At 40.7% G+C, this 24,456-nt stretch overlaps 1 protein-coding gene across 6 annotated transcripts in view; it reads right to left on the bottom strand.

Annotated features, from left to right (window-relative positions):
* Nucleotides 1-1,099: 1,099 nt before the first annotated feature.
* bahcc1b (BAH domain and coiled-coil containing 1b) overlaps nt 1,100-24,456 on the bottom strand; it is a 101,467-nt gene continuing 78,110 nt past the window's right edge. For 4 of the 6 annotated variants that reach the window (XM_082152305.1, XM_082152306.1, XM_082152304.1 and 1 more), the window contains 18 exons: nt 22,835-22,992; nt 21,668-21,804; nt 21,208-21,315; nt 14,454-14,577; nt 13,367-13,604; nt 13,067-13,258; nt 11,422-11,586; nt 11,066-11,301; nt 10,899-10,976; nt 9,936-10,086; nt 9,725-9,842; nt 9,455-9,530; nt 6,959-7,067; nt 6,399-6,515; nt 6,122-6,271; nt 4,064-5,268; nt 3,733-3,969; nt 1,100-3,646 (listed from right to left, as the gene is read on the bottom strand). In XM_082152305.1, the coding sequence (XP_082008431.1) occupies nt 3,437-3,646; nt 3,733-3,969; nt 4,064-5,268; nt 6,122-6,271; nt 6,399-6,515; nt 6,959-7,067; nt 9,455-9,530; nt 9,725-9,842; nt 9,936-10,086; nt 10,899-10,976; nt 11,066-11,301; nt 11,422-11,586; nt 13,067-13,258; nt 13,367-13,604; nt 14,454-14,577; nt 21,208-21,315; nt 21,668-21,804; nt 22,835-22,992 (3,809 nt within the window). In that variant the 3' untranslated portion in view covers nt 1,100-3,436. The remainder of the gene's footprint in view (nt 3,647-3,732; nt 3,970-4,063; nt 5,269-6,121; nt 6,272-6,398; nt 6,516-6,958; nt 7,068-9,454; nt 9,531-9,724; nt 9,843-9,935; nt 10,087-10,898; nt 10,977-11,065; nt 11,302-11,421; nt 11,587-13,066; nt 13,259-13,366; nt 13,605-14,453; nt 14,578-21,207; nt 21,316-21,667; nt 21,805-22,834; nt 22,993-24,456) is intronic. The other 2 variants (XM_082152308.1, XM_082152307.1) reach the window with 2 other exon arrangements.

Genomic DNA, 24,456 nt, shown 5'->3' on the forward strand with positions numbered 1-24,456 from the left:
GCCTGTTGTAATCCACCCTTCCACCAAGAAATACAATTATGTGTAAATAACATGATTCATTTGTATTTGTCATGAAAATAATGTCACAATGTTACACAGGATTCATTTTCTTTATGCAAAATATAATACTGTATTTCTTTCTGGTGAATTAGGAGTGAAATATGACATATTACTGGTCACTCAAGTCTAATCTGTTTAGATTTCAAGCTTTTTTTTTTATTGCCTGCAGAATATCCTGCCAAACTTATAATGTACCATTGTTTGCAGACTTTATTTCTCTATATTTCTCCATGTCCTCTCTCTGCCCACCTCTCTTTATCTTTCCCTTCTCAAAGCGGTATTGGAGTGAAATGACCTGGATGTGTTCATGACCTTATGCTGCCTTAACGTGCCATCGGAAATTTCCTACTTCCCACTTCTGAAGTTGTCATGAAGGACACCAGGTTTATGCTTGGGAAAATCTTATTAAAGCCAAAATAATATTTAGCCTCCCATTCATTGACAACCATATAAACATTCACCATCAAATAGCTAGTCAGCTTGCTGACAATTCTGGAATTTCGGTCAAATAGAGGCTATTTTCGCAATGTATAAAACATATAATACGCTTTAAATGATTATTCATATATGTAAATATGCACTACTTTAATGACCAGACAAGGCGATGCAGCTGTTGTTGAAAAAAACAAATAAAAAATACCAGTCACAGCAGCAATCGTAGACTGTTCGCCATGTTTAAAGTTTATGGCTCACCCAACTTGGGAATTATTATTATCCACGAACTTCCCGGGAATACAGCTTTAGAAGGCGTGCGTTCATGTCCAGTTTTAACAAGGAAACTCGTATACAATAATTCCCGATGGCACATGAAGGCAACATAGTTAACCAGCTGAATCTGAACAACATTAGATTAGTCAATACTCTGGATGACTCAAAACAGAATTTTTAACATTATTTGCCGTTTGCCGACAGTGTATCAAACTGGTGTAAATTTAATAAGACATCACATTTAAGACCATTTAATATATGCGTATACATTCAGGTAAATCAATGTTTTCACAATATCAAACAACCTTGAATAAAACACACGGAGGCAAGGCCATTTAGATTTTTTTTTAATTAAATGCAACACGAATGCAATAAAATTAAGATAAATAACGTTTTAACAGTGGAAATATCTTAGAGTTATATTCGCCACAAGGTCAAAAAGAACATCCACCGTAAAAATCAGTTCCAAGTGGGTCTCAAATTCAGGTTACACAATGATTCTATTTCCTTTGAGGCTTGGCCAACTTCCTGGCACGCGGGTGGTGCCAGTGCCATCATATCAAGCGTTGAATCCAGTGTTTGTTTACAAAAATATCATTTTCTTTTTTTTCTTCAAATTTTTTATAGACCCAGAAAGTGACATTACATTAATTTTCACATCAGATTTCTTAAAGCTTTAGCTTCTGCAGTGTAACAGCAACAATGTCAATAAAAAAGTAAGTCATCCTTTAGGATTGAAAGGCATATCTGTCACCTTTTTCACAATTCCAACACGGAACAATCTGTACAGGCTTGCATATTAAACAAATAAGAGTACAACATTGACAATGGAAAAAACAAACAGAACGATTTTTGGCAAAGCAGGAAGAAAAAAGTGACAAGAGGAAATATTTTAGATTAGATCTGTTTTAAACTGCCATCACTTACAGGTTATGATTGTCCTTCATGATCACGTGACATAGGACAGCAGGAGGCTTCAAGTGCTGGAAGCGTCTGTTCACGCTTTGTTTGCATGTCTATACTCATTCTTTGCAGACAAAAAAAAAAAAAAAAAAAAAACCTTGGCCAACACTTTGCTACAACTTTGCTGAAACATTGTAAGAACATTTCAGCCGTTTTCAAACACAAAAGCATTTGGAAAGCTATCTGCAAAATTAGTTGTCAGTCATCTAAAGTACATCAGGCAAAATCATTGCAAGTGCCCCTTGTTTATGATTCAGTCTACATATTTATTGCAGTTGGAAGTATAGTAGTTCCAAGGACATACTTTGGTTTGTCATTTTGGAGGCCAGATTCCTTCAGTCAGTATTTAAAATGAATTTCCGGACAGTAAAAAAAACCCTCAAAATATGCTATATGGACCTGGCACTTTTGACTTTTTGCTTAAATTGTTACCAATTAGATCACACAAAGACAATGAAATGCAATAGAAACAAACAATTCTTTCAAAGCCAAAATCAAACTCCAAAAGAAAGATGAAAGATAGTAATGAAGTGTACACAGACAGCCTGTTTCCTCTGACTGGACTGTTTGCTCCATGAGCAGAATGTCTTCCCAACCCTCCGTTTCCCTCCTATACAACAGTGAAGATATTATTCAGTAACTAAGGTCGCCTAAATCATGCCTGTCCCCAAAACAAACCTCCCAAACAAACATATTTCATTTAAAAAAATAACACAATCAAGAGCAATAAAGAGGAATAGAGCTCTCTCTTCATTTATATTATATTTACATTTGTTGTTTTTAATATATATTTATATATTTATATATTTACACACATCAAATAAATCAATTGTACAACTATACACCTGAATGAGAAGATAAGCAAGAGGTACAGAAGTGTATGGCTTGACTGGAAAAATCATTCCTTTTGTTTTTGTCTGTGTTTTTTTGTTTGCTCATAAACGGACTTCTTAATATATTGACATAATCATTAGCGCCAAAAAGAATGAGAAAAGAACAATAAAAAATCCCTGGTATTGTCAAAAGAGGTTATTAGACTGTACACATGTGAGAGCATCATTCAATTTAGAACACCAGTTAGGCCTCTAATCTCCAGGTCAACACCCATTCCTGTTTTTTTGTATTTGTTTTTCTTTTTTCTTTTTGTGGCTGATCTCTACATACACACATGGCTGTTCACATATTTGCATATAGCAAAAAATTACCCTCTCATTCACACCTCTCACGCAAACACAAACAAACAGATCATACCACAGCTCAAAGTAACAGTGTATTTGGTCCTGCTGGGATATTTAAAAGTCCTGGTGACATCAGTTTGACTTGATTAACCAGTGAAGAGCTTTCCAAAAGAACTTTCCGCAAATCCAAAATTTCAGTCAGTGTTTTTCACCTCCGATCCATGTCTGTCAGTCTAAATATCCTACTCTGAAAAAATCCAGTGTCTTTTTCATTAATAGATACAAAAATATTCCATGTCTGTGGAGCCTTCATAGAGTGATCACCACGATGTGTCCTCCCCACAATCCATTTGATAATATACTGTTACTCTAAGAGTGGAGATAAAAGTGGCTGCAGAAACCCATGGCTGTGGGTTAAACTCACTTTTCACATCATGCTAGTTTTGTATCTTGAATAAGACTGGCCTGATTGTCAGCCATTTCTTGTATCTCACGATTTCAGTAGTGCATTCAGCCATTTTTAAACGTTAGCAGATGATGGACTCTCCCTCTGCCGTCACCAGCTGGCCACTGGTGGGGTCGTAAGTTCCAGCCAGGTAGTATAGATCTTGACTGTTGCTGTTTGGTTTCCTGATATGACTCAGGCGCTCATATTCAGCTCTGCTTACCACCTGGCACTTATGGGAGATGGTTTGGACGTCATTTTCATCCTCATGGGAACTTTGGTAAAGGGCATGCTGTGAAGAGAGAGGTAAAGTTTTAGGTCTGCAAAGTCTACCTTAAGTCAATCAAAACCAAACAAGACTTCTGGTCACTACTGTACCTTTCCATCCCGGTGCCTTTTTCCAAGCTTGGTCTCCTCAGGGTGGTAGAACCACTTTACTTTGACTACCATGTTGCTGGACCAAGATTCCCATAGACTTTCAATGCGACCAATGAAGGGGAGGTGGGGTCGACCAGCAGAGAGGAAAACCGCACAGTCTCCGACTCGGACGGTGTCTTTTCCCCGAACGATGGCCTTGTAGAAGAGTTTTCGGGCTTTTCCTTTCAAACCCCGTCTCTGATGACAAGAAAGTAAAGTTTAAGGGACATTTTCCCCAACTAAAACCATTTTGGATTGGGATTAAAACAGAAACATCAGAATGGGAAATTACCTGAGTTGGGTTCCCAGACCACCTCCACAGCTGCCGTCCTGGCATGAACGAGGATGAGTTTGGTGGACCCTCTGAAGATGGTAACTTCTGTTTTTTAGGGAAGTCTTTGGAAGATTTGGACTGTACTACAGAGGAAGAGTTGTTGGCAATATCCTTTCTCCTTGGAGGTTTTCCTGTACTACTATTGACTGTAGCCTTTGAATTAGGGATAGTTATAGTTTTGGCTCCGAAAGTATGTCGTGGTGGGGCGGTGGGAGGTTCAGGATGCTGCTGTTGTTGAAGCAATGTGTGATGAGAAGAAAGGCAACCCTGAAGCAGAAGCCGTGATGCCTCTTCTTCATCTGAACTGTAGGACGAGTCATTGTCAGACGAGCAGATGCTAGAGCTGGACAACGAGCCCGAACTAGATGCGCTGGAGGACCCTGAGGACGACGACGAAACAGAAAGACGAGACAGAAAGCGTCCAGTGGTGCGCATGTCTGCCCTTCTGACATCTTCATCCTCGTCTTCATCCATATCTGAATAGGAGCTTAGGCAGTCGCTGTGGCAGTTTGGCCCATAATCTGCATATTCACTAAGCCCAAGACCCTGAGGGTGCTTACGCATGTCTGATGAACCTTTGAGAATATGGCAACTGTTCCTTTTGGCATCTTTGACTAGAAGAACGGACTGGGAGTAACCCATTGTTGAGGTCAGTTCTCCTATTCCTTTGGCTCCAAAGCCCTTTTCCAGTCGTCCACCTCTTTGTACCTCTGGGTTACCAAGAAGCAACAATGCTTTTCCATTCTTAGTCTTGGGGGACGTTACCCCTTCATGGTCCAGTTTGACGAGAAATTCCTTCCTGTCTCCTATCTTTCTACCCCGTAAACCAGAGACGCCCTTGTGACTAAGAGGCAGACCTGTTGCCAACTGCTGATTTCCAAAGGAAGTGCAACCATTAGCAATGCTGCTGAAGGAGTCCACCTCAAAGGAAGTGCTGAAGATGCCTTTGGCTGGAGTGGTCATGGTGGAGCTAAGTAAGGGGAACATGTCTGACTCCTTTCCTCTCAGAGCTTTCTTCGTTAACCCGTTAAACTGGAACAAATCCATGGAGGGTTTCCTCCTGGACATGGTGGCAACTGGCCAGCCAAGAAGAGGGGAAGTGGTTCCAGTCACATTCACAGACACACAGCTCTTTGATGATGCATTGACAGATTTTGGCCTTCCTGTTGAGGAAGATAAACAAAGGTATTGCTATGGGGATGTAGGAAAACAACCCTGCCATCAATGTTAACTTGTTTGCATTTTCCAAGCTCCATTGCTACGATACTACCCTTCAGCCCCTCAGAGAAAACAGATACAAACAAAAATGCCTGACAGCGGAACATCTTATGACTCCATGTTGTTTGTTGTACTATTGATAACATCTGCTGAATTGGAGCTGTTGGACCGGTAGTTCAGGGCTTTAAGTCAGACTCTATAGTTAAGCAGAGTTCAACCTTGACGCCAGTTTCCCTCATCCATTTGTTCAGTTAAACACATTTCATTCCATTAGTCAACTGAACCCTGATTTCATCAGTGCTGGTGTGTTAATTGCACAGGGTCATTTAAAGTAATGAAGGCAAATGCTTTTTTCTTCCGTATTAATACAGATTATTAAACTTTTCATCTGATAATACTTTTAAGGCTCTTGACAAACATTAAATAAACCATTTAGAAGGTGGGTCAGTTCCTGGAACAAGAACCAGGCAAGGTAGTGAAGCATGCCCTTAGGGACAAACAGATTGAGAAACATCTACCCAACAAGTTTCCCTGACAGACCTTGTGATAAATGTGTAAATTACTGAATCATGAAAACCTGTAGTGGAATCTTGTTTGATAGATGTTTCTCAATGTGTCTCTTTGAAACAACACGTTTTACCACTTTGTTGCAGGTTAAACGTAACACCTGGGGTGTCTTAGATGATGCAAAAAGCATTGATTTTAAAACATGTAATGTAACCCAAAATTATTTTAATCCAATCAATGTGGAATTTGGAAAGACATGAGAATGTGGATGATGCAGCTGTCATCACGCACCTGGCTTGGCTTTACCAACATTCTTCCTGGACTCTGTGTTAGCGGAATGCTCTGAGGACACATCAGCCTGCCGAGTTATCTTCTCTTGAGTGGAGGTCTTCCTCCTGCGGCACCTAGGTGAGACCAGGTGGGCTGGTGATGGCTCTGCACCTGCAGTACATCAACAATGCCACAGGCTTAATGACAAGCACGGAAACTTGGCACACTGTCTAACATTGTTAACATGAGACTCTTTGTTTGTATTGGAGATGAAACGTATTTATCTGCAGAAACATACATTGGATTTGGTAGCCTGGCGGAAGCAGACGAATGCTTGAAAGAGAAATCCATCCCCGGTCTCCATCGTCAAACTCTACCATGACACTGCCCTCCTTCTGTTCCTCACCTGGACCTCCTGTGGAAGACACAAATGTACAGCTCTAAAGAGAATGCATATGATTGTATTTGTGTTTGAAAAATTGCTCAAATTATTAACAATGCTAATGATAAAATGTTTTACATTTATTCTAACTTTGTGTGTGTGTGTGTGTGTGTGTGTGTGTGTGGTCCTGGTAAACCCTACATTATGGGGACAATGTCCCCTCAAAGATTGCAATATCCGAAATTCTTGTCCTAGTGGGGAAATTTTTGGTATTCTTTCAGGAAATCAGCTTATAAATCATATTAAATTATATTTTTTGAAAATGTAAAAATGCAGAAAGTTTTCTGTGATGGACAGGTTTAGGGGTAGGGGAATTAAATATACAGTTTGCATAGTATAAAATTATGTGTGTGTGTGTGTGTGTGTGTGTGTGTGTGTGTGAGAGAGAGAGTGATAGTGAGAGAGAATGATCTCACCTCTACGGACATATCCAGGATACAAACAGCGCGAGCGTTCACTCCAGTAAGCGCACACTCTTGTTCCAGCCGTCAGAGTTTCCACTGTCTCCGGCTGCACATCTAAAACCTGAAACACATGGATGACTTTCAAAATTAACCTACATATCTGGCAGACATGCAGCTTATCAAGCATAACAAGTTGATTTAGTTAAAAGACACACATGAAGAATACGAGACATCTACTCTGCAAAAAGCATGGATATCTTTGAGGCCTTCCCTTAAGGCAATTACAACCATGGGTATACCTTTCTCAAGAAACGCTGTTTGTTGATTTTGGTCTCTTTGGTCTCAACGAGAATAAAAAGAGAGAAAATCAGCATCGCTGAATGGAGAGTCTGCTTTGAAATAATGGAATAAAAGAGCAGAGAGGTGAAAAAGGCCTAAATCGATGACTTTATAGTGAGGCTGCCAGCTCCCCTCCCACTACACAGAGCACATGCACTGAGGGCTCTTTTAGGACCAGTTCAAACGAGTCTGCTGTAGATACAGCCCTTTTGATAGACAGCGCAAACGGGGAGCCGAGGAGTTTTTGGCCAGGATATGCACTATGCAGGCAATGGTGTTGGAAGCAAAACAACTGATAAGAAGTCTTAAAAGCAGCCCAGGAAAGACGAGGTATCACTGAAGCGGGGGCTAATGCTAGTGGCTAGCAGTGTCTCCATGAAATCTGACTTTTAAAAAAAGGCATTTGTAGGTTTATTCCCCCAAAAAGTATACAAGTATAAATAGTAGTTTCTATCAATATACTGCTATTTTTTTAATGTACCATCTAGCCCAATATGGAAATGTTGTTTCAACCAATAGCATGCGATTGGGGCATGACTATCTGTTTATCCAACCAATGACAGAGAGGTGAATGCGTAGGCAACCTGTTTGAATATAGTCATTATTTTTGCAATTCGTTTGGTGTAGAAATTACCCACTCCATCTGAGAAAATGGTGCAGGAAACATGGGTGCAATCTGATGAGAGAAATTACACTTGAAATATAAATATAAATATATTTCTTATATTCAGCTTTTTCATTGTAACTAAGTCTCAGCTTGATTTTAGCCATTTTATAATTGATTGGATTGTGAAGAGTGGGATTTATACACCAAAATGGAGCCAGAAAAGTTTTTTGAGTTTGCATTAAGGATCGCATTCTTTCATGTTGACTTATGTTTATGTAAACCTGAGCTGTGTTCGCTTTTTAATTCCATGCTAGTTCCAGTAAAGCTGATACACAAATATACACACAGGAACAATGCTGCAGGCTTATGGGTGAGTCCAATTTGTAGGAGTAGAGTGTAGCGTTCAATGTCAAAGCCTTTACTGTGCTAGCCTTCAGTGAGAATATAGTGCTCGCTCTCTCTGTCTTTCTATTCTCCCAGCTTTATCTCTCCCACAACTATGCACAATCACATCCAACACTGACACAGATGACAACCTCCTCTCTTTGTTTAGCATTTTGTGAACAATCAAGAGCTTTTTGTGTTGCAGCTTGTGGATTGTATCAAGAAGAGATATCGTCAGATGTTTTGTGTACTGTACAGAATTTGAGAGTTGCATAGAGCATGCTCATTAATATGTCTTTGAGGGAGACTGGGGACGGGTGGGTAGAGTTTGCGATAGGCGGTCCCTAGGCAGCGAGACACTTTTTTCCAGCCCATGATACTGAGAGAGATGAATGAGAGAAGTAACGCATATAATGTATTCAAATGAATGCATGCTGACAAAGAGCTGTTGGTTTACGGTGTGTAATCAGCTCCCTTTTTCCCCGTCGGCTTAGATAAACTATGCGTGTAAGTGCAACCCGCAGTTCAGCCCCAAAGATGTTCCTAAATAAGATAAATAAATAAAAAAGGGATAAAACATGCTATTCTGTACGTCCTCCTGAGGGGCCATGCAGAACTAACAAGGAACAGTTATATACAGTCACAATGTGAAACTGTATATGCAGGAATGTAGTGGACTGCTGGACCGCATTAAGAGCAGCTAAGCTAAGAGTACTGCTTAAAAAAACAACAACCAGGCTATATTAGCGATATAAGAGTTCCTAGGGTTGTCTACCCTCCTCTATCACAACCATATGCTGAAATGTTCCTTTACTGATGAATTTGTGCTCAATGAGATAAGAAATGAGCAATAAAAGACGCAAATGCAAAAGAATGCCTAAAGTTGGTTTGGAGTCCTTCACACACAGATCATAGCAGTTTACACGCTTCATGGCTAAGTAACTGCTTATCGGAACACACTCACACACACAACCCCAGATGCTATGTTCCTAACTGCTTTAGCAGAGAAAGTCAGAGCTGGGATGGATCCAGCCTTGAGCTGATGGGGCTCTGGGGGAGAACAAGGGGTCTGTGAGAGCCTGTGAGGGTGGCCTGAAGGGCTGGTTCAGTCCGAGGCCTGTATGGAGAGAGTCTTTTGGGGAATGAGTCCCCTGAAGAAGCTTTTTAAAGGGTCTCACCGCTTCCTGAAGCAGCTGCTCCAGAGAGTAGATCCTCGGCCTGTTTCCACGCTCTCCCTCAACGACAACACTATAGCTGAAGAGACAAAAATTCTAAACTGTAATTATCCATCTATCCATGCATCTATTCATCTATCTATACATCTATCATTCAATCCATCGATCTATACATTTATTGTTCATTCGTTCCATTCATCCTTCCATCCATCCCTAACTATTCAACCATCCATCCATATTTTTTATGTTGAAAATACAGGGTTGGTGTCTTACATATCAGGCAGGTCCAGTGTATGTACATAGGCAGCGTACAGTAACTCGTCCTCTTTTGAGATTAACACTTTCAGTCCATCCTTCAGGATTTCTTTGGTGAGAATGCAGTTGGGCAGGGCTGGTTGTGACAAAGACAGATTAAAGTGAGAGGTCATTCTCCTTTTACCACATGCAGGAGTATAACAGCATTATCTGTTTGTATATTTCTTACCCGGTAATGCACTGCCCATCGGCTCTGGTTCCTCCTCCTCTTCCACATCATCTTCCTCTCCCTCTGAGAAGCTGCTGTCGTCATCCATCCGGAATCCCTCATCGGCAGCAAAGCTCTCCAGCAAACGACTGACTGCTCGCCCCTTAGCCTGCTAACAGTCACGAAACGGCATGTAAGTCTCACACACATACTCACACGCCCCTAATGGCCCCGGGGAGAGTGATTCAGGGCTCCAACATTCATTCAAACTCCCATACAAATATATCATAACCTCTCGAACCTTAACAGGTCCAATCTTGTGCACAGCCCTTGGTACTTAACATTGCTCAAAAAAGCTGTCATATATTAATGTGATGGAGGTTTCGTCACTTGGGGTGATGCTGTTCGGTTTTCATTTTACAAGTGTGTCTCTAGGGCGAGGCCCAGGTGAAGAATGATGCGTGTCTTTGTTCTCTATCGCACACTTTGAGCAAAGCAGGAATTCTCCCCGCCTTCTGATTAGGCAGGCAAAGTCCCCTCGCATGCCTCACTGATGACCTCACAAAGTGCCGACAGTGACAGCCTTGACACCTACGGTGTAAATCCTTTCAAAACTATTGACTGTTTTATTTAGACAATGCATGATTCAGCCCGTGAATTAGCAGGCGGATCCCATCTTATCTTTATTGTGAGTAGATTTACGAGAGCCCCTGACAGGACAAACCACACGAGAATTGCACAATCCTTCTTGGAGGGATGACTTTTTATGGGCGCCAAGAGGGCAAGGCAGACAGATCTAGGCCACTAGGGGCTAATTCGCTATGTGGCGATGCAGCCTCGCTAGATTACACCAACATTCAGCACAACTCTTATAAATGAGCTCAAAAGTTCCTTGAATTCCTGGTCACCAGTATACATTTTATTTTGGAAGCGCACATGTTATCCATCCAATTTTCATGCAAACTGAGAGGAACCATTCTATACCTGCTTGTTTCTGATTCGTCTGCTCCAAGTGATGTCATCATACTGAGACGACAGTGCTTCTAACCAACAGCTTTTCCCCTGAAACAGCCGTATGGGATATGTTAGCACTGTTAGAGCCTTGTTTGTAGCTAATTTACCAAAGTATTCCAACAAAACATAGCTGATACCTTGCCAAAAAGCACTGCACTCTTCCTGGTGGTGATTTCTCGTGGACTAGGCAAGGTCTTGAGAAGCCTAGTGTGGTCAAAGGTGTTCTCCCTTGACCCCTCTCTCCACTTAGAGCCAGTCAATCTCCTTTCCTCCTCCAGTTCTGAGTGGTTATGGTCAGCACTGACCAGGGCTTGCCTACAGGGGGCCTTCCTTCTCTTCACCTCTTCTTTAGTGACGGACACATTCATAGACCCTGGAGGGAAGAAAAAAAAAAAGAAGATATTTAAGAGTGACAGTGAGAGATGAGTGTTTGTGAACTAAGGTGATATCTGTCAATCCCTGCGGTCTAATTAAATAAGGATGTAACATTTACCGTATCCCTGTCTTTCTGTTTTGTTCTTGGCTTTCTGATTGGCCTCAAGCTTCATGATGGAGCATTGTAAAGGACGGCCGACTCCAGACAGTTGCTCTTTAGATGATAGATTCTTGAAGCCCTCTGCCCCTTCCTCGCTGTCGTAGATGCCGTCATCTTCCTCCTCTGTGAAAATGATGGATCGATTGAATGCATTGACATCTTGACTGGATAACAGTTCACAGCGGACATCTGAATCGGTCATGGTGAATGTGAATGCAGCCTGACGATTCCTCTCACTGTATGATTTGTTCGATATTTAGCATGATGAAGTTCATGGAATGGGTGCCAACTGTGACTGTAACTGTCAACGTTCACAGGAACTGTGGCAGTCAGAAAAGTCTAGTCACTGACAGGTTTGACCACCAGACCTTTGCTTCCCACACGTGTCTGCCCTAGTATCTGACTCCTGCTTAAAGCCACACAAACATTACCATTCCAAGTTTGGAATCACTATGAAAAATAAATAAAAAAATCTGTTCTTCAAAACTTCTAATGAATTTTGAAGTAACATTTTAAGTGATTTATTTACTTTGATAAAAGAGACACTGTGCCCACAGAGCTGTTACTGTTTAAAACTAAAACTAATATAAAAAAATGAAGCGGAAATAAAATATGAATAATAGATTAAAAAAACAAAAAAAAACTTAAACATATATTAGAAATGTTGCCTTCACAACTAACTGAAACATGTTAAGTGCTAAAATTATTAACACTAAAACTTAAATAAAACTAAATAAAAGCTAATGAAATGACTAAAATAACATTGTTTTCCCAATACCTACAGCTTCCATTTCCATTTCTATTTCATAACATAAGTTCACAAGTTCATAACATGGATGGAAACAGCTATTGACACCATATGCATTCTAGCTGTCAGTTTATTAAGATATTCAGATAAAGTTACATCTCAAGCTTTCTGCGGCACTGTTTTTGTTTTTTGTATTTTGTACTGTATTTTTGATGACTTTTGAATTTGAATTTCTTACAAAAACCTACAAATGTCTTTGTGATTCCCAATTTTTTTGAGCGGTAGCGTACGCACACGAAGTCATACTCGCATGCTTGGGTGTCACAGATATGTATTGGCAGATGCCGTCTGTGGGCTATGTGTCTCGCATAGAGCGGAGATGGCACGGTGGCAAGCAGTGTCGGGTGTCAACACAGTGCTGACACACTTGTCACTTACAAGGCGCTCGTCAACACTCTCGCAAGCTCGTGAAATGTGAAAAGGATAACTTTCAGGGCAATTAACAGAGCGGCAACAACACCGCCTAGCTCGACCGCAGGCGTAGCTCACATTAGCGTTCATTACTGCCATGATTTCATCTCCACTTTGTTCACTTACAGAGGTGTGTTTGCAGGGAGCGTGGACTAAAACATGTAGCAGAACTGGGGCGGTGGAGGAAGTGAACCATTTTTTTCCCTCTAGGTGTGGCATTCTGAACGCAGCATGATGCAGGCTAGCATTACAGCTCGGGTTTTGCCCAATGCATGCCTGAGGAGGCATCGTTAATTTTTTTTAATGGCATGACAGTCGAGCAGGGAAATGAGAGGGTCCGCTGATCGTCATTCTGGGATGCATCTCTCTCGGCCCATAACTCACCTGTGTTGCTGTCGGAGGGAGAGATGCCCTTCTCGGTAGCTTCTAGCTTGCTATCGGTCACAGCCGTATCGCACATCAGCTGCTGAGTTCGGGTTGGCAGGGGTGAGGAGCTCAGGATGGCCTTTGACCTCACACCTCTTCTCATAGTCCGCTTCCCATCGGATCCCTGGTGGACTGCTGCCCTACTGCCTGCTGGGATAGAGCAAATGTTCTTCAAATTTCTAAATAATCAACAGTAACCTAAATATGAATGCAATTAAAAGTCATGTGTCACATATGTCTAGTATATATAATGTTTACCTGTGTCATTGTTCTCTCCAGTTTTGTTACACTGTGTGTGTTCTTCTTTTCCACTGTGCTCTCGGGACAGATGTTCTGTAATAGTACTCTGTGTTTTGGTCTCTCTGTGACACAACAGGTTCACCAGTCTCGATCCACGCTTAACTTTGGCTTTCTGCTTCAGCTGTGAGCAAGCTTTCTGCTTAAACTTAGTGCTCAGCAGTCTTGGCCTGCCTCTAGGCCTACAGTGAGCCTTCATCTGAAAAAGAGAGAGGAAAATAATTAAACAAATGCCAATATTTGTGTTGCATTTTTATGTTTGCAAGGCAGCTCTGTATTGATGTTCATCAACAGATTCTCCTCTAAATATTATTTTTTTTCCCTTTTTTTTGTATTTCTGCATAACAATGTACTATTGATGTTTCTCTTTCACTTCATCTTTATTAATATGATTAAATGTTATTTCTTAGATATAAACTGGATGCATTATGCATTAAAAAAAGTTATAATAATAATTTTTCTTATGTAAAAGTTTGAAAATCATTTGACTCATTCAAACTCTAATTAACATTTATTTAACCATGTGTGAGAGAACAAAAACCAACAGAAAACAGTGTTGAGTGTCATGACAACAGAAAAGTGTAAGGTGACATTTAAAAAAAAAAGGTAAGAATTCCCTTTACTGTTTAAAGTGTAAAATTCAAGTTAAAAATTAATTATTACTTACATTAAGAATATTTGCAACAATGACATGATTATCATATTTACTGGTCTTGTTCTCTTGCATTTATTTGAATGCTGAATTTTTCTTTCTTACATGTAAATACTTAAATTTTCTTACGGTTAAATAACCGTCTGACAAAAAAACTCCAACCAACCAAGAATGTTTGGCCTTTAAAATCAAACCAATAATGATGACAGCTGTGATAATAATTGTGAATTATTGTGAATTGGTCTTGTCTTGCATTTAGTTGAATGATAAATAGTGATGGGTCTTTCCTTTCTTACAAGTATTTAACCATGTGACAGAAAACAAACGAAAACGAAAACTGTTCAGCATCAAGCAAACTTTAAGGAGACAGCAGTTTAGAAGCGATTAGCTACGAACCTGTGTGCTAGTGAGATGGTGGTAAGGGCTACTGGTCATCCTCCTCTTCTTCCTCTTCCTGTCTCCGCCTCCAGTCAAGTCCTCCACTGTAAGCAGACCCGGCCCCGCCCCCGCTCCAGCCGACCTGTCCATCACAACAGAGAGGTATTCATGAGGGGAGAGAAGAACGAAGGATGAAAAGGAGAGATCAGAGGCGAGCGGAGGGCTTGCCTTCCCTCTCTGTGGCTCTCTAATGACCTTCTTTTCAGGCTTTGATGAATGGAGAGGCAGGGGCTTGGTTCCCCGCTGCACGCTTGAAAAATTGGGATCTGACGCCAAACCGAGAAATATCTGAGAGAAGTGCTGGTAAAGCAACCTCCCACTCATAATTTTGTTTGTTCTTTTTTTCCTCGCTCTCCCTCGTCTCGGTCTCTCCGTCTCTGCTTACTCCTTTTCCATTCTGTGCCAATGGTTTCAGGGCTGTGAATTCCAGCATTACATTAATAAAAAAAAACTTCTCTGTCTTATTACCATATCAATGCATCTGTTCCTGCACAAAGCAGTACAATGCATAGGCCTTCAGGAGGGCAACGAGAGTGAGTGAGTGTGTGTGTGTGTGTGTGTGTGTGTGTAGCCAACCATCTAGCAGACCTATTACACTGAAATAAGGCTCATACACTCGCTCTGCGGCGATCGGCCTCTCGTTTTGCAGTGTGTAAGCATCAGTGTTTTTACTCCTGAGAAACAGACAGCTACTTCAAACTCGCCACAGGCTGCCTTAGTCTATGCTCGGGGCGGGGGGTGGCGGAACAGACATCAGCTGGCCCGTCAGTCACCAGGATGATTGGCAGGTGAGTGTCAGAAGCCGTGTCGGCATGTGGTTGGTGAATTCCAGCCTCCCTTCTGTGTCCTAGCGACAGCTATACTCAGTTAATCCCAAAGCGACCCCGAATCATGACATGAAGACATTTTTAATTTTTCTTGTTAATCGAGGTGCCACATCACCAACTTGACCTCGTGATTTCTGCGGTGCTGGATGCTGGACTGTTTCCCAGCATGCACAGCGGCATGTAGAAATCAATTACTGCCTCATTGTTTACTGTGCTTAATGTTTAATCCATTTTGTGCAACACCGTTGTTGTGTTTCCTTAACTTATGGTACATTTTAAGAGCATATTTCACCTTAATGATGTGTATAATGTTAAGAGCCATATTTGCAAGTTTGAAAACCTTAATTTTTCATTATACAAGTGTCACAAGGTGTCACTTCCCTATTCTGCAGAAATCCTCATTTTAAAATACTGCTCATGGCAACTTCTCCTAATTTAGACATGAGGAGCAAAAAGCAGCATAAAAGTGGACCAAATTTGCACTGAGCATCCCAACTAGGTTGAACATTTACTTGTGCGACCCACTAAAAGTGCAGCTCTGGCCAAATTGATCTGCGCATAACTGATCTGGCACTGCCCACTGGGTCTCACGTGGATAATTGGTCATTAATAATTGATATAATAATAATTGATTAATGAATAATGAAATACTGAATAATTTGTTCAGCTGAATAGCGCAATTTCGTCCTGCTTTTGGAGCATTTGGCTTCCCATACACCTCATAACTAAATAAAAAAGCTGCCTGAAGATGAAGAAGATTACTTTGGCATGCATATGCGAGGGTCTAAACAAAATAAATACATGTGATTTTTCAGGATTACCCATTTAGAAGACGACCTGGCAGAAAGGAATGATACAAAATACATATGCACATGCACGAAGACATTCACTTACATAGACACACATTCATATACACTTTCACCACACAAGCCCAGCACTGGCTGCGTTGTTTTCCACTCTTCCTTTCAGCTGTCTGAACACTGGCTGTCTGCCCTTTACTCAGGCCGGTGCTGTCAGAAAGAATCAGTGTCCCCACTACATAAACCCCGGCCCTCATCCTCAATACAAAGAGCCCCTGCTTTAGCTGGAGATGGAGGGAGGATACCCGCAGAGACAGAGAGGCACGGATACATGACCAGATGGGTGGAAAAAACATAGACCATGCTCTAAAAAACCTCAGTAGAAGAGTCATTCAGATTTGTAGATGGCAACTTTCTCAGGGTGTATTACAAGTTTAGAAATAAAGACCGGGTTCTCTGGAGTAATATAAAAATGTATAACAGGCACCAAAGTTGCGCACCAAGCTTGAGTAGTGTTAACAGCCGCATAATCTTTCTTATTATTATCAATGTTGAATACAGTTGTGCTGCTTAATATTATTTGTAAAAATTGAATTCAGAATTCTTTGATGAATAGAAAGTTTAAAAGAACAACATTTACTTGAAATTGAAATTGAGTAACAATGCAAAAGTCTGTTCTGTCGTTTTTGATCAAATCAATGCATCATTGCTAAAAACGTACTGACCCCACGATTCTGAACTGTAGAGTGTTTATATAAATGTATTAAATATCTATAGTTATATAGAAATAAATATATTACTTATTTGTGTAAATAAAACTTTAGTACTACTATAGACAAATGGAACTTTGTAAGATTAAACAAAATCAGAAAAGCCAGAGGAACACCAAAGCATCACTAAATAGAAAGAGAAGCAGCCAAAGATCAATGTGGATACAAATGAGAATGACTGATGTAGTGAAATGAAAGAAAGAACAGAGAGGGAGGGTGAGAGAGAGAGAGAGAGCAATCCAGAGGGAGTCAGTCGACCGACCGGAGCTGGATCAATGGACACTAACCTCTATCGACTGCCACCACATGCGACGTGAACATCCCCATTTACACCCCATTCTCCACATCTGCAGTTCTGCATCCGATAATTTCATCCAAAAACATCATATTACCATATTACCCACAATCCCCATTCCAAACCACCCCCTTCAAATCACACCTGGAGATTCATTATTGTTTTTCAGGAGAAGATGCAGCAAGCACAACAGACCTGAGGGGAACTGGAGGAAAAATCGTAAAGCACAAAAGCATTACCAAGAGTAAACTGTTCAGCTCTGAACAGAGTAGAGAGAGTGTTGAGTGCACTTCCCTTTCTCCTCCTCGTGGCACAAGTACATCTATCTACAGATCCTCAACTACAAAGTCATTAAGAGCCTTAATAAAGGCCCCGTTTTTGTCAGAACAGAGAATAAAGCTTCGGTCTGCAGCAGAGTGGTACTTTCTCTGGCCGTGTGCATCTCTGATTCGCTTCTTCTGCATTTAAATGCCACAGAGTCTCCAAAACCCCCAAGGCCCGGGAGACCAGGTAACCGTGGAAACCTGATTAGTAACCCGACACCTGGTCCGAGGCAGGGTTTGGTGTGCGGTTGCTTCAGTTTGATGAGGACTGTGGCATGGGCGTCTATTAAAGAGCAGAGCTGACAGCCCCCCTCCCTACTCTCCGCTGCCTGTCGCCACCCAAAGGCGACCTTCTGACCTCCTGACCCCGAAAGGCCCCTCTAGTCCTTGTGTCAACTCCATGTCACATTCCTGCTGTTGAGAGAGTGTGTGTGCTTGAGCGAGTATGCTGGTAGGAGAATTCACAGTCCTCTAATTACAAACCCCTTCCCCTCAGAGAGGTCAGGATTACACAGTAATGCTATTCAGGGAAGGGCATTGATTAGCAAGACACAATCATCAAGCTGAGAGAGAGAGAGAGAGAGAGAGAGAGAGAGGAGAAGACAGCAGAAAAGAGCAGGAGAAAACGGTCGTGTGTGTGTGTGTGTATGTGTTCCTGCCATGGTCCCCTTCACAGTCCAATAATCAAATTCTAGCATTCTCTCTCTGAAAAAAGATGCTGAATGTTGCTATTATTTACCATTGAAACCCTCAATCATTCTGGCAAGTGAATATATATCGGCATAAATCCCAGCATAAGAGCACTGTGCTGTTTTATCATATGCAGGAAACCGTCTGACAACCACAAAATGGCCAAATAGGTTCTGTTTTCATTTTGAACTGTACGTTTTGTACATTTAAACCCAACAAACTTGCTTAAAAAGTGCACACATGCTATTTTTCTCCTCGTTAAAATAAATATCACCTTCTTTTGGCATTGTGTTATCTCAAGCAATAACATTTACACATTTTTAAGTGTCCGAATATATTTTGTGGCTAACGTACACTACTGTTCAAGCATTTGGGGTCTGTGAGATTTTTTTAAAGTTTTTGCAATAAATCTCTGATGTTCACCAAGGCTGCATTTATTTGATCAATACAGTAAAAACAGTAATACTGTTAAATATTGTAATTTAAAATAACTTCGATAGCACTTTATTTTACAGTCCTGTTCCCCATGTACATACTATGTACTTATTATAGTAATTACAATAACTGTGTAATAACTAGGTACTAACCCTGAACCTATCCCTTAACCTAACCTTAACCCATGTAGTTACCTTATATTAACCAGTACTTTCTTAGGTAAGTACACTGTAAGTACACTTGAGTGCACATACTGTAAAATAAAGTGCAACCATAACTTCTATTTAAAAATCTGATTTATTCCTCTGATGACAGCTGAATTATCAGCATCCATTACTCCAGTCTTCAGTGTCACATGGTCCTTCAGAATAAGCTGATTTTGAGTTCAATAAATGTATTATCAACATTGACAAAAACAGTTGTGCTGCTTAACATTTTTGTGGAAACTGTGATGCAATTTTTTCAGGAGTCTTTGATGAACATAAAGTTCAAAAGAACAGCATTTATTTGAAACAGAAACCTTTTGTAACGTTACAAATGTCTTTACTGTCACTTTTGATCAATTTAATGACTCCTGGCTGAATAAAACTATTTATTTAAAAAAAGAAAATATTGTACTTACCTCAAACATTTAAACGGTAGTGTAAACTGAAATGACCAGAATTAAGCTCTGTGCAAATTAACGTATTGTCCAAGTACCGCATTTGATGAACAACATCCAAACTGACTATTAAAGTATGTTCTGTAATTTATAATTTAGCAAAATATTATTATTGTTGTCTAATTTGAATTAAATATCAAACAAAATCCTAGAAGATAAATTTACCTGAGAAGCAACACTGCATAAGACATTAAGACTTAATACAAGTGTATTTTGTCTTACTGCATTAGAACTCTAAAACTCTAGTGTTGCATCTGTAGCATTTTGTTTATGTTTTTTTTTTAAGGATATTTTTCCTGGAAAGCAAGTCAAAAAAGGCCTACTCCCATGGCCTCATGGGATGGTAAAGTGTCCATCAAAGGAAACTAAGCATATTTGGACACAGGGTTAGCTGTTAGCTAAAATCTGTCTCCAATTCATGCTCCCATGATGCACCATCAACACCCTTAACCTTGTCAAATGACCCTTTGACCTCAAACAGATTCGGCCAGATGCCGAAGGATGGTACACGTTTTAGTACACAAATGCATGAGGGGAGTGAAAGACTGAAAAAAAGCCCACATATTTCAACACACAACCTCAAATCCAATAATGCTGACAAACACAACAATGAATGTTACCATTCAATTCCCCAACAATTCATGCCGTCTGCCATCAAACTGACATAAACCATGATGAGAAAGTCAAACCTTGACTTTTCTCTGCCATTCTCTAAAGGGACTCTAAAAAAAAAAACTATTTTTACGACTCGGATAGATTTTAGTGGCGGGAAGTTGTCATTTGTTTTATTTGGCAGGGGAGCTTTATTAACGACACGGATAAATGTGCGCTGGGTATAGCATGTGTAATTAAGCTGTAGCTCCTGCTTTTCATTAGCATGCTGCTAATCAACCAGGCTAGTAATAAAATGGGAGTTTTGTTAATCAGGTAGGGTAAACTTGATTTGACCGAGTTTATCAAAACGTCTAAGGCCCGGCATAAACAGAGGTGTATCTCAGGAGAGAACGCTCATCCATCAGAGTGATAACTTAAAGCCCTGACTTTGCGCAGGCAATTGGTCTCCGCGCTTTATCAAATTAATATCGCCGACGCGTCATGGGTTAGAAGGGTGTTGCAACACTTGTAGATAATCAATGGAAGTTGTAAATATGATTAATGACGGCTCTTTGCACTGATTAAGCACTTAGTCTGCCTTGTATGAACTGATAGGAGCCTTCTAGACTTATTTACATACACACACTCAAAAGAGTCGGATTGCACACGCACGTACAAAATGAGTTCACTAACATAATCTTTCAAAACATCTCCTATCTAGACTGTTATTAATGCATGTGAAGCGTTCGGCTGCAGGTAAGGAATTGTTTCCTGAGCTAGGCTTAATACTGGTCGCTGTAAAGCTCTAATTTAATCTCATCTCTCTCGCTCTGGAAACTGTGAAAGAGCATTTTCCTTATTAATATAAAAGAGCTGTAGAAGAATCGCACAATATTTGCTGCTCTGCAGAATTATATGATTCTAAACACACACATACAACTTATACAACTTGTATAGCAATTAAATATAGCTAATTATAACTAGATTGTTAGCCTATGTTGGGATTAGCGACAGATCTTTTCTTCCATGTTGTGATGAACACAATGAATTACCGAAAAAGAAAAAATGTAGGGTGGTCTAAGTCTAAGGGTATTTTTTTAACCCATTTTATCATCTGCCGCTGGAAAATCGCAAGTCCGACTGGTTAAAAACATAACAGCATAGTTTGAAGTACTAGTAAATTTAATTCAAACATAAGCTGGCCCATTTATGATCCTTTCTTCTAGCAAGGAAAGTCTTTGCAATTCAGAAATGTGTCCCTCACAAATACATGGAAACACCAAGCATGAAGAAACAAGTTGTAAGGGAAACACTCACTTGACTTTTTTAGGGGCGTCTGTGGGGATAGGGGGTGCCGATGTGGACTTGCGCTTGCGTGGCCTTCCGGGTCCTCGGCGAGCTGGACTGCGTGAGGTCTCTTCTTTCCTGTAAACACACAAACACGCACACACACACACAGCCTGTCAATCACTCTAATTCACACTAATGATGTTGAATGAAACGAAACACTAAGCCATCCTAATTGTGAGAGTGGACTAGAGGAAAGACTTAAGCACAGCTCAGGCTTATGCAAAGAGGGCTCAGCACACACTGGGTGGTCTCAGCAGAGCGTTGCGAGGGGACAGAGAAAGAGCTGGAGAGAGACTGAGCGTGTGCTGGGGGATCGAAGAGAGTTCGATCTCTCCGTGCATGTGTGTAAATGGGTTTTGAAAGGTGTGCGGAGTGCATTTATATGTGGAGGGTGTGTATTTGTGAAAGTGGTCTGTGGTTCACTCACTGGTGGTCATGTTTTCTCTGTAGCTTGGCAAGCTCCCTCTGTTTTTCCTTGTAGCGCCGCTGCAGTTCTGCCAGCCGCACACGCATCGCTAGCTCCTCCCGGTCGAGCGTTTCCATGGTACCCTTAACAGGACACACCTACACAATGAAATAATCTTCAGTGAGTTTACAGTCAAAATGCCTTTCAACGTTCTGTATGACCGTTTTTCTTCCATAGAATGCGAATGGAGATATTGTGAATAACGTTCACAATGCTCTTTTCCATAGAGTGAAACAATATAGTGATGACACGCCAAAAAGAACTAAAAAGCACCACAAAATATTATAAAATTGGTCCATTTGACTCATGCACTATATTTCAGGGTTTCTGGAACCATACAAAAGATTTGTGTGAGAAACGAACTGAAATTTCAGTCATTAATAACTAAAAGTATTTTTTTGTAGTTATTAAATCTTATTTGAATTGCAAGTAGAGCTGAACAATTTGGGGAAATAATCTAATTGTAATTGCGATTTAAAATGTGATTTTTTTTTAAAGCTCCAGGTTTGCTGTGCTTATGTGCAGAGCTGCACAAGTTTTGCCAAAAATGTTGCTATTATATAGCATTATGACTATAAAATAATAATAATTATCATTCAAGCTTTAATTGTGGCAGAAAATCGCAGGGAGCCCTTAAAGCTTCTCTTTTGCTCTTTTGCTAATGCTTTAATTGCAAGTTTGGGAAGATGGTGAATGTTGCATTCATAGTACTTGGAATGTTAGAGTTCATGTGGAGCAGCATTTACTGTGAACAGAGTCATTCTGAGACACTGAAAACGCCGCAACACAGTGCCGCACATCGCTCTGAAACGTGCAGCGCATAATATTTAATTCAATCTTTGCGATCTGATAATTGCACACAGCCAGTTTTATTTCAATTAATCATGCAGCCCTGACTGCAAGCGTTACGAGATTAGGCATCATGTGTTTAATGCAACAAATTAGAATATGCAAAAGCACTAATAAGATTTGAGAGCTACAGTTGAGGGAAAGATTTTCATTCAATAACACATTTTTATTATTTAGTGAAGTTTTCGTTTAATTTATTACAGGAGTGCAACTGCTGACTATAGTCTAAACAATGTACAAACAAGCAAATGTAAATTAATGAACATGAGTCACATGTACCGGTTCAGGCCGTGGCGTCCACCTGCACTTCCTGCGCAGATTGAGGATTCTGCGGAGGGGTGGGGTTGAGTCTGCTGGAAGGGGCGGGGCCAGCTCCAAAGCCCGGGCGGCAGCTAGGGTTGCCAAACTTTGAAGGTCAAAGGTCAACATGTCGTCTTCTGCACAAAATGAGAAGAAATAAAGAGATTAAAGGAGACATCACATTATCTCATCTTCTATCACAATGACAGATATGAGGAAGATACAGAAAGACATCTGCCTAGGGCAGGGGAGTCCAATCCTGTGCTTGGAAGGCCAACTTCCTGGAAAGTCTTGCTCAAACAAGCCTGCCTGGAAGTTTCTAATAATCCTGAAGACCTTGATTAGCTGGTTCAGATGTATTAAAAGAGATTAAGATCAAATTTGAAGTTAATTTGAAGGCAAAGTTCAAAACCCAAAGCACAATTATTAAAGGTATAGTTCACACAAAAATGAATAATTCCAAACTTGTATGACTTTCTTTCTTTTGCAGAACACAAAAGATATTTTGAAGAATGTTGGTAACCGAACCACTGGACGAAAAAACAAAAAAAAAACAACCTTCCTTTGTGTTCCACAGAAGAAGAAATGTCATGAGGGTGAGTAAATGATGACAGAATGTTCATTTTTTGGCTGATCTATCCCTTTAATCGATTAGTCTTCATCGTTGTCTTAGATGCATCAAGATGTGGTCACACGTTTTCTGACCCTTTTCAAATGTTATGAACCCTGTTTACATGTGTATTTAGTGGGAATCACTTGAGACAGATGTTAATGCCATGTGTAAACTGAGGCCTGTGTCTCTCCATGTATATTCAAAAGTGACCTAGCAAAACAGACATCCAGTCTGTCCCAGTAGATGCAAGCTGAAAAAAAAAAAACCTGTGAAGGAGCAAAAATAAAAAGAGAGTGGAAGAGAGAGAGAGCGAGAAAGAGGAAAGCCTCAAACGGTACAAAGCCGCCTCTAAGCACGCCGCTGTTTCCTGACAGCACTTTGTGCTTTCAGAGGCTGAATGAGCAATGATGATAGCTATTAACCAGAGAGCTTATCTCTGTACATGAGGCTTAGATGCCAGGAGCCATGTTACAGAGAGAAAGAGAGAGAGAGGGGGAGAGAGAGAGATGAAGAAGGGCGAATTCTCAACATTTATCACTGTCATTAGGGCAGGCCACATGCTCAGTCTCCACTCAGCCAATGAGGCTTGAATATTCATGACAGCCAAAGCTGGCCTGGGGATACTGCGAAGACTGCATGAGTGTGTATGTGTGAGCGTCTGTGTCTGTGTTAGCGGGCATCCACAGCTCGCTATTCTGTTGCGTCACTGCAAGGCAGGGGCACAGTATGAGATCGGCGAGGAGAGAGACTGAACAAGGGGGGAAAGAGGGAGGGGAGAGAGGCAATAAGAAGTAAAGTGTTTATTGAGCTATCTATTTATTCGCAAACATCCCCTCATTACTAACATGGAAAGAATCCAATTTTCTCCTCCGAGGGGAAAAGCACGGTGCACGAGCAGACCTGCGCGCAGAGGGCAGAGAGCAGGAGATCAAAACCAAACGAGAGGACAGGAGAAGAGGGTGGTGAAAACTGTACATTTCATATCACA

This window comes from Leuciscus leuciscus, assembly GCF_965113295.1.
Source record: "Leuciscus leuciscus genome assembly, chromosome: 21".
NCBI lineage: Eukaryota > Metazoa > Chordata > Actinopteri > Cypriniformes > Leuciscidae > Leuciscus > Leuciscus leuciscus.